This window comes from Salvia miltiorrhiza, chromosome 2, assembly GCF_028751815.1.
Source record: "Salvia miltiorrhiza cultivar Shanhuang (shh) chromosome 2, IMPLAD_Smil_shh, whole genome shotgun sequence".
Taxonomy (NCBI): Eukaryota; Viridiplantae; Streptophyta; class Magnoliopsida; order Lamiales; family Lamiaceae; genus Salvia; species Salvia miltiorrhiza.
This window is the reverse complement of record NC_080388.1, coordinates 72,998,505-73,013,612: the sequence shown is the minus strand read 5'-3', so window position 1 is coordinate 73,013,612 and position 15,108 is coordinate 72,998,505. Positions and strand designations below refer to the sequence as shown.

General features: G+C 33.5%; 1 protein-coding gene and 1 long non-coding RNA gene across 2 annotated transcripts; one reads left to right on the top strand and one right to left on the bottom strand.

Moving 5' to 3' along the window:
* Positions 1-384: 384 nt before the first annotated feature.
* Positions 385-6,088, bottom strand: LOC131009160 (phosphoenolpyruvate carboxylase 2-like). The gene is made up of 10 exons (XM_057936387.1): positions 5,577-6,088; positions 4,467-4,858; positions 4,262-4,346; positions 3,884-4,106; positions 3,464-3,567; positions 3,285-3,372; positions 3,015-3,169; positions 1,600-2,598; positions 1,133-1,519; positions 385-984 (listed from the first exon to the last, which is right to left on the bottom strand). The coding sequence occupies exons 1-10, from the start codon at positions 5,739-5,741 to the stop codon at positions 682-684; spliced, it is 2,901 nt and encodes a 966-aa protein (XP_057792370.1). The 5' UTR covers positions 5,742-6,088; the 3' UTR covers positions 385-681.
* Positions 6,089-10,737: 4,649 nt separating this feature from the next.
* LOC131009159 (uncharacterized) lies at positions 10,738-14,234 on the top strand. The gene is made up of 2 exons (XR_009096406.1): positions 10,738-10,860; positions 13,825-14,234. It is a non-coding gene; the product is annotated as an uncharacterized LOC131009159 (long non-coding RNA).
* The last annotated feature ends 874 nt before the right edge of the window (positions 14,235-15,108 follow it).

Genomic DNA, 15,108 nt, shown 5'->3' with positions numbered 1-15,108 from the left:
ACGAGCCTTAAACGAGTCGAGCTTGAATAATTAATTAAGAAAAGCTCGTGAACATGTTCGAATTCTTGTTTGCGAACATGTTTGCGAGCCTATTCACAAACCTTCAATCGAATTAGTGTACGAGCCTTAAACGAGTCGAGCTCGAATAATTAATAAAAAAAATCCTAATTTTTAACGAGTTCGAACTTGAACATCATGTATTCGAACATCTAATAAATCAAACTCAAGCTTTGTAATTGGGTGACCAGCCAAACTTGATCAATAAGATAAAAGTTCGAATCAAGCCGAACTTGATCAAAACCATGGTATGATTTTCAAATTTCTTTATTTAAATTTCTTTTATTTAATATCGTTAATTTATCAAATCAATCTAAACAGTAGAGAGATATAAATAGAAGTAAATATTTATGAAATAATCCACAAAACTGTAGTGTTTCTGGGATCATTATTATTTTGCCTTAAAGCATCTAAGTTGGCTCCTCAAATTAACAGAGCAAACATCAAACACCAAAAGTTACAAGTTGATAACATGAAAGCCAAGTACTATTATTACACTTATTATTCTCTTCAAAGCTTTCTGCACAAGAGGATGCATAAATGGTCTTGCACATGAGCTCTCTCTCTTTCCCAAAAGTGGCAAAAGGAACAATTCAGCAAGTCAGCCACAGCCGCCCGGCTCGACTAGCCGGTGTTCTGCAGCCCGGCAGCGATACCCTTCATGGTGAGGATGAGCGTGTCCTCCAACCCCGGAGCGTACTCGCTCATGGGGTTGAGCTTGACCAGCTCATCGGCCGGCTTGCTCGTGTCCATCTCCATGATCTCCTTCGAGAGATGAGGGCCCACCTTCACGCTGTAGGTGGGGTCACGGATGCGCTTCAAGGTGTAGACCTGGCACACGTTGAGGACCGTGATGTACGGGTCACGGAGCCTCAGCCTCTGCCGCAAGTAGGGGTCTCCTTCCAGGATCACCTTGTGTCCAGCAACCTAAGCAAGACAACGAGGAGGAGGCGAGCGAGTGAGTGTATGTTTGTTTCTTGAAACACCGTGCTCGTTCCAGAAAGCGATAGGACCTCAATCTCTCGCAGAATCTAACAATCAAGAAGGTTTATAGATAGAGTAGCAATGATCTCACCTGAAGGATAATGTCCTGAGTTGCTTGATAGTTGGCGCGGAGCTGCTCTCCGAACGCCCAGAGATCCTCGGAGACGAGAAGCTTGTCGCACAGAGCACCAATCTTGGGGTCGCCCTTGGCGAAGACCATCTCGATCAAGTCAATCGTCACCCTAAAGAAGGGCCACCCATTATACATGTCTCGGAGCATTTGGAGATTCTTCATGTCTTTCCGAATGGCCTCGTTCATCGCGGCCCCAAAGCCTAGCCAGACTGGAAGATGGAACCGCGTCTGAGTCCAAGCAAATATCCATGGGATTGCTCGGAGGGACTCTATGCCGCCACTCGGTTTTCTTTTAGACGGACGGCTCCCAATGTTCATCCGGCCGTACTCCAGTTCTGGCGTCGCCTGATCAATGAGACATGGAGAAGTAAATGCAAGTTACTGGTAAGAGAAACGACGATCCAACATAAAACGCATATACTTACCAGGCGGAAGTATTCAACGAATCGAGGTTCTTGGAAGACGACAGAGCGGTATTCTTTTGTGGCGATAACAGCCATCTCGTCCATGAGGGCACGCCATTCGGGCTTTGGGGCGACAGGTGGGTGCATCCCGTGCTCGAGCGTGGCAGCAGTGAATCTCTGGAGCGTTCTGAAACACAAGTGCTCCTCTCCGAACGACTGCTCGATAACTTCTCCCTGAACCGTGACACGGAGCGAGCCATGAATGGTGTCTGGCGGCTGAGACAGTATGGCAAGGTGGGTCGGCCCCCCTCCTCGCCCGACAGTCCCTCCTCGGCCGTGGAACATCGTGAGCTTCACCCCAAATTCTTTCGCCACCTTTATGAGCTCCTCTTGAGCCTTGTACAACTGCCACGCAGCAGAAAGCCGACCGGCATCCTTCCCCGAATCCGAGTATCCGATCATGACCTCTTGTTTTCCGTTGATTCTGTTCCGGTACCACTCTATGGAAAACAGACGAGCCACGGCCGCAGGGGCGGCCTCCAGATCGGCGAGTTTTTCAAACAGCGGAACTACTCTCAGAGGGGTCTTGATGTGGCACTCTCGTTGCAAGAGCTCCACGGCGAGCACATCAGACGGGGAAGTCGCCATTGAAATAATGTAGGCGCCAAAGTTATCCGAGGGGAGCTCAGCAATGACGTGAAACGTGTCGAGGACATCGGCAATCTCCTCGGTTTTCGGAAGGTCCGGACCAAACAACGGACGCTTGCCACTAAGTTCAGATAAGAGCCATTCTTGACGGCGCTCCTCTGGCCATTCCTTGTAGGATCCGATTTCGAGGTGCCTTGTGATAGCATCCAGAACATCGGTGTGCCTATCCGACTCTTGCCGGATGTCAAGTCTCACAAGTGAGAGTCCAAACGTCGAAACTTGTCTTAGAAAATCGAGAAGGCTCCCATCAGCAATTGGTCGATCACCGGAAGCACAAAGTGATCGGTAGCACAACTCAAGAGGCTCCAGAAACTGAGCATAAAACATAAGATATATTCTATGAGTGAAAACTCTTCAAGAATTTAAAAAAAAAAAAAAAAAAACCTCAGCATCGCTGATAATATATAGCATGAAAGAAATATATTACACCAGCAAAAAATATACAAGATGCTGCAGAAATGTAATTTGAAATTAAGTACTTGCAATATATCTAAAGACCACAAAAAGTGGTTCAAGAAACAAATCTATTACTACTATTATAAAAGTGTATTTTTACAAATTCTGATATACCTATAATATCCTTATTTATTTTAAATTTTTTAGGATAGGTTGGTAATTTAGTATATGTATATATAAGATAAGGATCCTTTTGTGTCTAAAAAACCTTGAAATTCATGATTTCCATTCGACTAGTTAACAATAAAAGAAGGTTTTTTTGATAAGCAAACCTCTTCGGTGTTGGTGAAAGTTAACTCCTCAGGAATATCAGAGATTCCATTTGCAAGCAACTGGCGAGCACGTTCACGTGTATGATAGAGCTTGTCCCTCACATCTCCGAGAATAACACGATAAGGCTCATTCGACGGAACTTGCTTCCAAAATTCTGGTGAAAGGAATTCAGTGAACATCGCAAGATAAATGAGGAACACAAAATTTTTGAGTTTTTATCGAGAAAATGTAACATAAAAAGCGGTCTCTAATTAAACATATTAGCATACCAATGTAATGTTTAGCATCCCTCTTGGAAGACCTGTGAAGTTCTTGTGCACGCGTGCGAAGTTCATCGCTGCAGCGCCACATTGAAAGCTGCCGAGGATATAGAAGGGTCGAGGCTAGTTAGAAATTTGGAGATTTTAAGATGCTAAGTTGATAAGCTTTTTTAAGGTCGATCTCTCACCTCGAACATGAGATCTTCTATCTGCGAGAAGTATAAATTAGCAGCCATCATCCTAGCCAACAAGCATACGTCTCTTGTAACTTCAGGAGTCACCCGAGGATTGCCTACAATCACATAGCATACATCTTAGCTTCGACTTGTAGCATTTTCAAAATTTATGCTGTAGCAGAACCTAGGCGATTAGCTATTTACATGTTTACCATTGACATGGCTAAACTGAACATTCACGAAGCACGTATAAAAATCGAGTATTTCACATGAATCTAGTTAGTATTTCAATAGTGGTGCCTCAAAGTTCCAATTTTGAATTCATGCCTTGAGAAAAAATACCGGCAGTTTTTGCTACTCGACTTTTTTCAGAAAATTAAAAAAGTATCAGAGCTTTCACACAAACAAGAAAGTACTGAAGAAGGACGATACCATCACGATCTCCACCCATCCAGGAAGAGAATTGAATAAGAGGGGCGTTGTAAGGAACGCGCTCGTTTATTCCGATGTTCTTCAGAGCAGTGTCAACGCGCCGCAAGAATTTTGGCACTCCCTTCCATATGGTCTCATGGAAGTAACTCATTCCAGCTCTCATCTCATCTTGAGGAGTTGGGGGGTTTCTCCGAATCTCGTCAGTGCGAAATGCAGCTTGTATCTGAACGAACCCGCATAGCATAATCATTAGATCATCAATTAGGCCAAAACAAACACGTTTTAAGATATTGACGATTTCATTTCAATATGGGATCGATTTCATAAACAAAGAAAAGATGAACATTCTCGGAGTGTCAGGGAACGTGATCGAGTTACCTCTCTTTGCAATGCCTCATCAAGCTCCTGCTTATCATCGGGAGTGATATCCTTCGCATTTAGCTGAGTCAAGCAGTCACGAATCCTGTGAAAATTCGAACGAAAGATGTAAACGCTCTTCCTACTAAATCAAATCGTTCTAGATCAAATGAATCAACGAACATTCACAACAGATGCAAATACGAATTCTACTACATTGACAAACCTTGCGTGTTTCTGAAGCAAAGATCTGCGAACAGACTGTGTGGGATGAGCCGTTAGCACCAAGTCCACAGTTTGATTCTTCAAAGCTTCAAAAACTTCTTGGGGCGACTTGTTCAGCTGTCCCACCAGCCTCTTCAGCGTCTCCTCGATGTCAGATTCAGTCGTTGCAGAGGCCTCATCCGAGAAGTCGTGCTTTTTCAATTTGATCCTGCGTCTGTAGGCAATCTGGACCTCTTCAGCAAGGTTGGCTAAGTTAAGCATGTGTGAGAAAGACTTTGCAATGACAATGGAGTCCCCGGCATCCAAACTGGTGAGAACTCGTCCGAGCTCTTCCAGTTTCTGAGGGTCGCGATTGCCTTCATACTCAGCGGAGATCTCATAACAGTCTTGAACCTGATAAACATGGTAAACGTGGTAAACATCACTCGAACTTTCCCACATTCCATCATCTACTTAGACCAAAAATCGCAACCTCAGCAGAGCAGAACGAAGAGGGCTGGCTAATTGAGAAGGCTTATTGGAAATCCCCATTACCAATATTCAGAAAGCTTAAAAAAATCCATGTTATACATGATCACGCGCTTCGATTTGATGAAAGCACAGATCCAAAACAAGCACATCAGTAACAACAAGCAACTGCATTATCTCAGAAGCCCTCTCCAAATTAATAAATTATGGTTTCTCCCAGTTAACCAAAAATGTATTTTAACAAGCATCAACATTTCCTATATTGAAGCAAAAACTACAGTATCTAAGAAGGGATATATTGAAATAAAGATGGTGTGTAATAAACAAACAATTCTACATGCTCATCCTCTTTCAGAGGGCTTCAATTTATGTATAAATATATATATTCAACAACTTTTCAAAGTCAGAACACAAATTCTCAAAAGTTAAAAGAAATTTACTCTGATTTTTACCATAATTCACAATATAAAACTCCAAGGAAAACAAGACATGCATTCAATTAGTGAGAATTAGAATCAACCCAGAAAAAGTTACAATCTGTCACATTCAATAACAAATCTAACCCATCTCCACAATCAAGAACACACACACACAAAGAAACTCAAAATCCAAAATTTTGTATGGAAAAATCAAATCTTTATACCGTTTCTCTGATTTCCTCTCCATGCAAGTCTTGAAGAATATCAAGAAAACGGTCCAAGAGCAGAGCATCATACTCCACCAGCTTATCATCCTCAGAAACCTTCCCAGGCGCCAACAGCCTCAATTGTGCATCAATCGATGCCATTTTCTCTATCTTCCTACTCATCTTTCTCTCTCTATATATAGCCTCTCAACAAAAAGATACTCTTCCACCTGTCTCCTACCTCTCAATTCGAGGCAGAAGAAACAAAAGGGACACGGGATTTTCGAGTGGTTTAACTTAGATAAGTCACGGATGATCGAATTGCAGTTGAGAAACCAGAAGAAAAAAAAAGATCACGAGAGAGAGAGGGAGAGAGAGAGAGAGAGAGAGAGGAGGGAGAGGAGATGGTTTCAAGCAGAGGTAGTAATGGTGTAGAGAGATTCTGCTTTTATAGACAAAATTTTCTTGATAGCTCAGTTCAGTAAAATCATCAATTTTTGTTCTTTCCCACAACTTTTTTTCAACCTCCATGGGTGAATTTCAACTTATATTTTCTAGTACTTTATTAATCATTGATGGTTAATTTAACTAAATATGCCCTTCAATTTTAAGATAAAATATTATTTAAATTAGGAGATTGAGTATCATAAAATCTTGTGAATTTGGAAGTGTGAATCTTTCCCTAATTTCTACAGTGAAAAGTTGAGAATTATTGGATGAAGATTGAAGAAGAGTCCAATTAGGAATATGCCTTTGGATTTTTCCGAAGATGAAGGAGTTAATTATGTGCAAGACTTTAATAAGAATTCCAACTTCTCGGACATCTACTATACTTCTACACTGGTGTATCAAGTGTGTCTTTTTTGGAAATTTTAAGGTTTTTTGCCTTTTTTTAATTTTATTTTTTAATTATCAATATTGTCCTATTTGAGCTTTCATTTTTTTTTTTCGTTTATATGTTATGATATTATATTGTATATGTGTTTTAATAGCTTGCATCGTGTGCATAATGATGAATTACATTGACTAGTTAGCTTTTATTTGAGACTGAAACATATTTAAAAAAGAAAAAGAAAATTGTTTTTTGTTTTATGTGTACGATGTAGTTAAAAAGGTATATGGTAGATAAGTTTGAGGATTGGTTTTTTTATCCCAAATTTGACATTGGAATATTCGATGGTTGAAACGTTTGTCAAATAAGATAAAGTTGCCATCACTAGCAATAAATAGGTGATTCATATTGTTATGTCTTTCGGTGAGAGATCTGCTTTAAATTAATTTATTTATAGGGATTATGGTCAAATTAAAAAAAAATTGTAATTTTTATCTGATTTTTTAGTTAAGTTAAAATATACATGAATTTATATTTTTATTACAATTTTCACCTAAGTCTGATTTTCAACGAAATTATAGTTTAACTGACAGTCGAAATTAAATCAAATATACTCTTCATCATCAGAAGTTAAACCATCAGGTGAACTTCCGACTGCCAACTAAGCTCTAATTTTCAAGTAAGTCAAGCTCAGATGAAAATTATAATAAAAATATAAATTTATGTATTTTTTGACTTAATTAAAAATTATTTTTATAAAAAAATGGTGTATCTTTTTACCATAACCCCTTATTTATATGTACTCCCTCCGTCCACTAATTCAGGACCTAAGTAGCAAAACACGGGTTTTAAGAAAAAGTGTATTTTTATTAGTTGAGTGGAGAAAGGGACCCACAATTAATGTATTATTTATTAGTTGAGTGGAGAAAAAGTGTATTGTTTTGGGACCCACCAATTAAATATAAATAAAAACTTACTAAAAATGGATAGGCCTTGAGTTGGTGGACGTCCCAAAAAGGAAAGAAGGCCTTGAATTAGTGGACGGAGGGAGTATTTATTTTGGTTTGATGAAGAAGCGGATTGGATAAATCGCTTTATTGCAATAGTATGCAGAATTAAAAGTGGGGTTTACTATATTTATAAAATCAAATGCAACAAGTCCAAAAAATAATAATCAAATGTAACAAATTTAATTAGAAGTTATTGATGAAATTTGAACTTGTGATATTTGTTCTAAAAAATTAAACAAGTTCAAATCATATTTCATGGGATTTTTTTTCTTAATTCCATTATGTAAATATGTCACGTTATACGATATTAATTCATAACTACTTTTTACGTTTGCTTTTTAAGAGGCCAATTCCTGCAGTTCCTAAAAACAAATTATTTGAGCAAAAGTAAGTATTTTTGGGACATTATTCAGTGCTAATTAATCTATTTTAATTTAATTATAGAAATTAAATAGCTTAAATAACTACTTTTGACGCCGCACACTTTACACATACTTTACATTAAAAGAGTCGCTCACATGATGTGTGACGCAACAAATATTTATTTTTGTTCTAGATTATAGTAATAGAGTTCGTTGAAGTTGAATCACTTTAATTAATAAAATAAGAGAGGGAATCTTTTTTTTCCCCCTCAAATACTCTTAAATTTATTTAAGAGAGAGAGAAAAAAAATTATAGAAAAATAATTTTTTTTAGGTAATGCTTGAGGTATCTGATTCTTATCGAAACTTAAAGGTGGTAAACCATATTAATGAGTTTTTTCTATATTTATTTATTTATTTATAAAGTCTTGTTTTTGCAATTCACAAATTTATTACAAACGGCAAATGCATTGGATGTGGATCTAGGTCGATACATGGAAGGGAATCACATGACAACATGTGTCATGCTTAAGTGGTTGCTAAGTAAAAAATTAGTTATATTATATTTCATTCGTCCCACTCTAATACACTTGTTTTCATTTTTAAAACATCTCATTTGAATAGGCTTGTTTTTCATTTTGAATAATAAAAATATATATATACTTAATTAGTATGAACCACACCATTTTTTTCTAAAAAATAAATTTCTTAACCTCCGTGCTCAAAATATGTGGGACAAATAAAGTAATTTTCAATAAAAATATATACTTTCATTCGTCTCAATTCAATAGGTCACATGACATATATAAACACAAATATTAAGAAACGAATAATTTATAATAAAATATGAAAAAGTGTTTTTTTTAAGGTAAATTTCTAAAAAGATAGAAAAAATGAATAAAGATAATATTATTTTTCAAGTGAAATGAGAGATAATTATGTGTGGATCACAATAATATTTGGTGTAAATAATGAGTTACATGGGAATATTTGTTATTTATTGATTTTACATTTTAGGAAATGATTTATTAAATTAAAATGTTCAAACAAGGAAACGTGGTCTGTTGAATTAGGACAGATGGAGTTGTTAATTTCATGATGTCGTGTGTCTTATGGAAAAATATAATAATTAAAAAGGTTTACTTTTGTTTAATAATGTCGTAAAATATGTATTTAGTGGCGTGGTAATATTAATCTTGATCTTAGATATCATGTTCGTGGAGATTCATGTCTATGGCCGGTATAATAATAAATAAATTCTAAGTCAATTATTGAAATATTAAAATGGATGCTCATTGACGTTTATGTCATCCAAAATGTAAAAAACATATAATAATATGATTAATTAATTATCGATATAATAATAGGATTAATTAATGATTGAAACTTTTTTGCTTAATTCGTGGTTCTACATATCATCTTCATATTAATTTATACTTAATTCTTCTTTTATTATCTTCTTAATCAATATTTTAATTATAATAACTATAAATATTATTAAATCTACAAAATCCACAAATTATCTTAACTAAATAATTGCATTATTATTATGTATTATTGCGATCAATAACTAATTATTGACTTCTAATAAACCTTTAAAGCATATAAAATCACATGCTTGTCAAATACTAATCCTGACCATTCATTTAATCAAAACTAACTTTCAGACCAAACTAAATTTAATGAGTTGTAATTGAGCTATAATTAAGGGATAAATATATTAAATACAACATTATAATATGTGGTCTAGAACAATTTATAGATGAAAAAATCACCCGACATACGAACTCTTTAGCCTTTAATATGTTGAAACTTTGAATCCTGCTCATGATTATGACAAGCTCTTTTTACCTTTTACTTAATAAATAAATAATTAAAAAAAATAACTTCACATATTAATCATTTTATCATTAGACTCACACATGCATATTTACTTTATTTTTATAATCGTAGAGAACATAGAGTAAATTATACATAGACATCCAAGGGTGGGCCTGAGAGTGTTTGTACGGGGATTTGCGAGTAGCCTTTGAGCAAAAAAAATTTGGGTTGTCCGTACAATTTGTTTTTGTATCCAAATAAAATTTTAATGGACTTAAAATTTTAATGGAGTAATAAATAATTGTTCTCATTCTATTGATTCAAACATCAGGTACATTGAAACCATAAAAAACTACATCTATGCATTTTAAATATATATATATATATATATATATATATATAACTAGCGAATTGACTTAAATTCAACATACAAAATTATAGAAAAAATGGAAAGAAAACAAAAATATCGCAAATTTAATAAACTTTGTACTCCCTCTATCTTATTTAATATGACTCGTTACTTTTCGGTACGCATATTAAGGAGAGCTTAATTTATAAATAAAGTAGATGGTCTCACTAGCTCAATATGGTGGTTAAGGCATATATATAGTTTTTATTATTTTTTTCTATTTTGGGATTAAGCCATTATAAATAGGACATTCCAAAATGACTATTGAGCCATATTAAATGGGACGATTAAAATAAAATGTCATAAAATGTTAAGCCATTATAATATATATAACTCAAAATTTGGAAGGAGGCCTCGGCATTGAAGTATCGGATATAAGAATCCTTGTTATCAAAAAGGATGGAATCATAATAAGCAAATTAATAATAGGTCGCATTCATATTTGCATTGATGACCTTGCATTGTAACTACACAACAAAGAAAAAATTGTGGCAACAAAACAAGAAATTAAGTGGAGTAGGCAATAGAGAGGGATGAAGAAGAAGTTGCCTTTACGAGATGATGAGAGGTCAATTCTCACACTTAGCTCTTGAAATACTTCAACATCTTTAGCTTGAAGAGGCAAACAAAATCACAAGTTTGCTTCTTTTTGCAACAAAAAAATAAATAAAAGCAAAATAAATGAAGGGATTTTGCAAGTGTATACTAGATCCATTTAGATACGTGTGGTGCTCAAAATTTCAAAATACTAATTTATGAGTTTTGGTTTGTTCCTATGCGTGAGAAAAATAAAGAAGACAAATTAAAAAGATGTTGAGGAATTGTCATCGTCAACTTTGAGGATCCGTATACATTATTTTGTCAAAAGGTACGACAAATAATCTTTTTCTTTTTTCTTTAACAAAATTTTAATACTAGCTTTTTGTGACAAGAGAAATTTTGGATAAACTATGTTCTTGGGCAATATCTCATTTCTTAGTAGGAATTGTTATACATGAACAAAAATAATGAATCATAAGGATATATGGGTAAAATATTTTAGTCAAATTTTATTTTTATTAACTATATTAACTTCAATATTTTTTAGCAGGAGGATGAGAGGATTTAGATTAATTTGTGTCCGATATTTTATCCTTACAAATTGAAAGATATTAATATTAAGCTACAAACTTCGTATTAATTTAATTTAAAACCAATAGTACTTTAGTACGATTATGATTGTACTTTGTAAAATGGAAACCCACCAAATTGATGATCAAAGCATATACCTAAAGATATGCTATATATAGGTCTAATACAAAAATAAAATCATCATAAAGTTTTTACTGAGAATAAGTCATAACTTTTGACATGCAGTCTAATCCAGCATATATATTCTCACACTCAACGTTGATTTTTCTTTTTTCTTTTTCTTTCTAAAATGATATAAAAAAGAGAGAAAAAAATTCTAAAAATAATATTTTTACCCAAAAAAATCGTCAAAAAGGTTTATATAATGCAATTGGATGCATAAGGAAATGAATGAAAAAAATCTAAAATTATGGCAGTAGTCACTAGTCATGCTTAAAAAAAGAAAAAAAAATAACTAATGATAATTTGTCACAATAGACAAAAACAATCCAAATAACTGAAAAGCGACTCAAAGTAGCACGAATGAGACACGTTCAAATTCTTTTATAAGAAATCATATAATTTTAACTAAAATCACAATCATTGAATGAAAAATCTAATAAAGTGAAAATTAAGGGGAGAAAAACATATGTATGTGGGAATCGAATATAAAGTACTATTATAGTTTAGTGGCTTCCTACTCACCTCTAGGAAGATTGGTGGAATTTTAGAGTTGCAATTACTTTTAATGATATTTGTTGATTTATTTAATTATTTGTAACTTTTTTTTTTTATCTCAAGTTCTCAACTAATAGTGTATTAAGAATCCAATATTGCAATTTTTTATTTTTTCAATATCTAGCTAAAATATATTCAGCTAATTTTTTTATTATATTTATAAATATGATAATTGAATTAGTATCAATTTTATAGAATATAAAAATATTTTTTCGTGCATTACTGAGATGCAAATGATAGTTATATCTATACAAGGTAATAAGATTTTAATTTTAAAATAATTTAAATAAGTACAAAAGTAAATGTAGGAGGTTTTGAAGAAGCCACGTCATCTTGAACGTGATTGGCCCCTCATGTCCATGTGAATGACATACAAATATTTATTACTCATAAAATCTTCCTAAACATTGTGGCCAAATTTCTATACGTTGTGAACGGTTTAAATTTTTTGTTCCAACGTTTAAAGACATTAACAATTAATTAAATCATAAGAAGTGAAGTGGAGAGTTATATTATGAGTTCAATAATATCATATACTCGTCGAAATTACAATAATACATAATTAGAGTACATGGAATTTAAAATTTTCTATGATAAAAAAAGGTTATGCACTTGCAATCAAAAGCACTAAATAATTAGCAGTCTTACAGATTCCTTCGAAAACAAGTTTCATTTTTCCAAAAAAATAAATTATCCCAAATTCTCAAGTGGAAACGATAATTTCTATTGGAAATGGGACCAAATGAGGCCCAAATCATGATAGTTGGAACAAAGAAAGGGGAAATTTTATCGTGGTATATTTAAATTTTCATAAGTCTTTATGCATTTTCTAATATTTCTAAGTATGAACTTATATATTAATTGCCAATGAGTTTTCTTTTTGAGGATTTCCATATATTGTTGTTAGTTTTGATTTGTATGACGACGTTTTAAGATTCTAAAAATGGATTAATGAGAGCTAAAACGACTAAACCTAGTTTATTTATTAAATTTTTTTTTTTAAAATTATGAGAAAGGGTGTTTCTTTTTCATTTTGTTAGATTTTGATTAATGGGTGTTTGTAAAAAAAAATGTTTATAAAGTGAGGGGTGAACTAAAATAAAAACACATTTTAAAATATAAAATATGAATCATTTTCAATTCTTAGATCATCAAAATCTGCAGTTGATTCATCACATTGTTGGATAAATTCATAATCTTAAGTTCGAATTCCATAAATAACGAATTCATATAGAATCAACATAGAATACACACATTTTAGTTGATTTGTATTTTATATTTTAATAGTTGTTTTTATACTAATCCCTCTCTATAAATTGACTACTACAAATGTCAATTTTCACCTTAATGAAGTGGTTATAGTCTTATAGAAGTGGCGTGTGAACAAACACATGTTGTGTACACACATATTTGTATCGGGCTTACATTTTTAGTCCAAGCCCAAATTTGCCTTACACATAAAATTGGGCCGAGAAAGATGAAATGGGCCAAAACTAGCATGGACAAAGAAAACAAGAATGTTCATTTCAATTAAAAATATATTCAAAACATAAGAGGGTTATTTCGAAATTTATGTCTCTTTTTTTTGAATTTTTTTTTGAAAAAAAATAAAAATTATTGTGACTCTTTGATCGGGCAAATTGTAAAAATGATTTGAACTTCAATTTTTTTTAAGAGAAAAAAAGGGCAGATAAGGCCCGAACCTACATTGTTTAACTCGGAATTCTGATGTGAAAGACTCGGACTTAACGTCAATTTATTTTCACGTCAAAATTTTGAGTCCCATTATTATTTTATTTTTTTTGACACAATTGAGCCCAAAAAATTTAAGTGCATCTTTCTACCAGAAAGAGAATTGATATACAACCTTAGTTTATTTCTATTATTATAGAAAATTTATCTTTGAATGTTTGCATGCAACAAATTTGGTTTATATAGCTTATACATCAGCATGAATGTAATATCTACAAGACTACATCAATAGAATTCTGAGGATGCGGCGGCGGGTTGATAGGATTCTGGACGTGATCGTGGAGGAGCACCGCCGCAAGAAGAGCGGCGAGTTCGGCGGCGAAGATATCGTCGATGTTATGCTCAGGATGCAGGAAAATGAAGAGCTCCATTTCCCTACTACTGATCTCAACATCAAAGCCATCATTTTCGTAATCCCGAGTTGAGTTTAGATTTTTAAACTCAACTCGGGATTTCGGTATTAGGAAAGACCAACTCGGGATTTTAGTGCGTGTTTTGGCCTAGTGTTAGATGATTAATGTGCAAGTTTTGAGCATCTGGGTTCGAGTTCATCGTCGCGCGATCTATTTATTTCTTTCTTTACTTGTGTAATTTATTAAAAGAAATGAAGTGAACTTATTGGATCTACTAATTAATCTGTCATCGTGAAAAATGCACGCGACACAGTTTTTAGAAAAAACATATATCTATATATCCTTATTTAGAAGAAAGAAAAAGTAGAATTTTGAATTGATAGAATCTCTATCGTCCATTGCAGAATTGTGTAAGAGATGGGATAAAATTTTATTTTAAAATATAAATTAGGAATATTTCAACTCTTAAATCGTAAAAATTTACGATGGATCGTAGCAAAAAATACCATTTTTCTGAATTCATCATGTTTTCACAATTAATTCTTAATTCCTATTTTAAAATGGGTTAATTTGTACACATTGTGTGATATCTCTTGTAGCTGTACCGTACAATCGAGTTACACTTTTACTTAAACTTTGATCCACAAACTAATTTGAACCCATATCCTGATCCAACCCATATAAACAATACTATTCTGGGTACGAGTCAACTCGATTGTACGATACACCCAGTTGTATCCAAAAGTTGTGTTGATTACCATATCAAAGCCAACTCACGCGATTTATGCCATCAGACTATCACTTGACTTTATTTCGAACAATAATCTTAATTATAAATAACATGAGATGAGACCATTCTGATCGGATCAAAATTATTATTTTCTATTTTTCCTTTGATGCTAATTGTATTTTATTTTATAGTTAAAGTTAATTAGTAAAATAACCCATACACTTTAAATTCATGTTATTTAAATTAAATCAAAAATTTAAAAATCAAAATTAATTTATGTGAGTCAACATGATGAGCCAACTCATACACCACTTGACTCATAAGTGGGCTCATAACATGGTTGAGTCAAGTATTAACTCAGCCAATGCAGATGCTCTTACACTCGTCTTATTAAAAAAATAAAAATAAATAAATTTGGAAAAACTATACAACA

Excerpts from the sequence above, each read along its gene's own strand:
- LOC131009160 (XM_057936387.1), bottom strand. The coding sequence starts at position 5,741 with ATGAGTAGGAAGATAGAGAAAATGGCATCGATTGATGCACAATTGAGG. Across the intron at positions 4,347-4,466 it reads TTGCTTCAGAAACACGCAAG|GATTCGTGACTGCTTGACTC; the intron begins GTTTGTCAATGT and ends GAATTTTCACAG. Across the intron at positions 3,373-3,463 it reads TAGAAGATCTCATGTTCGAG|CTTTCAATGTGGCGCTGCAG; the intron begins GTGAGAGATCGA and ends TATCCTCGGCAG.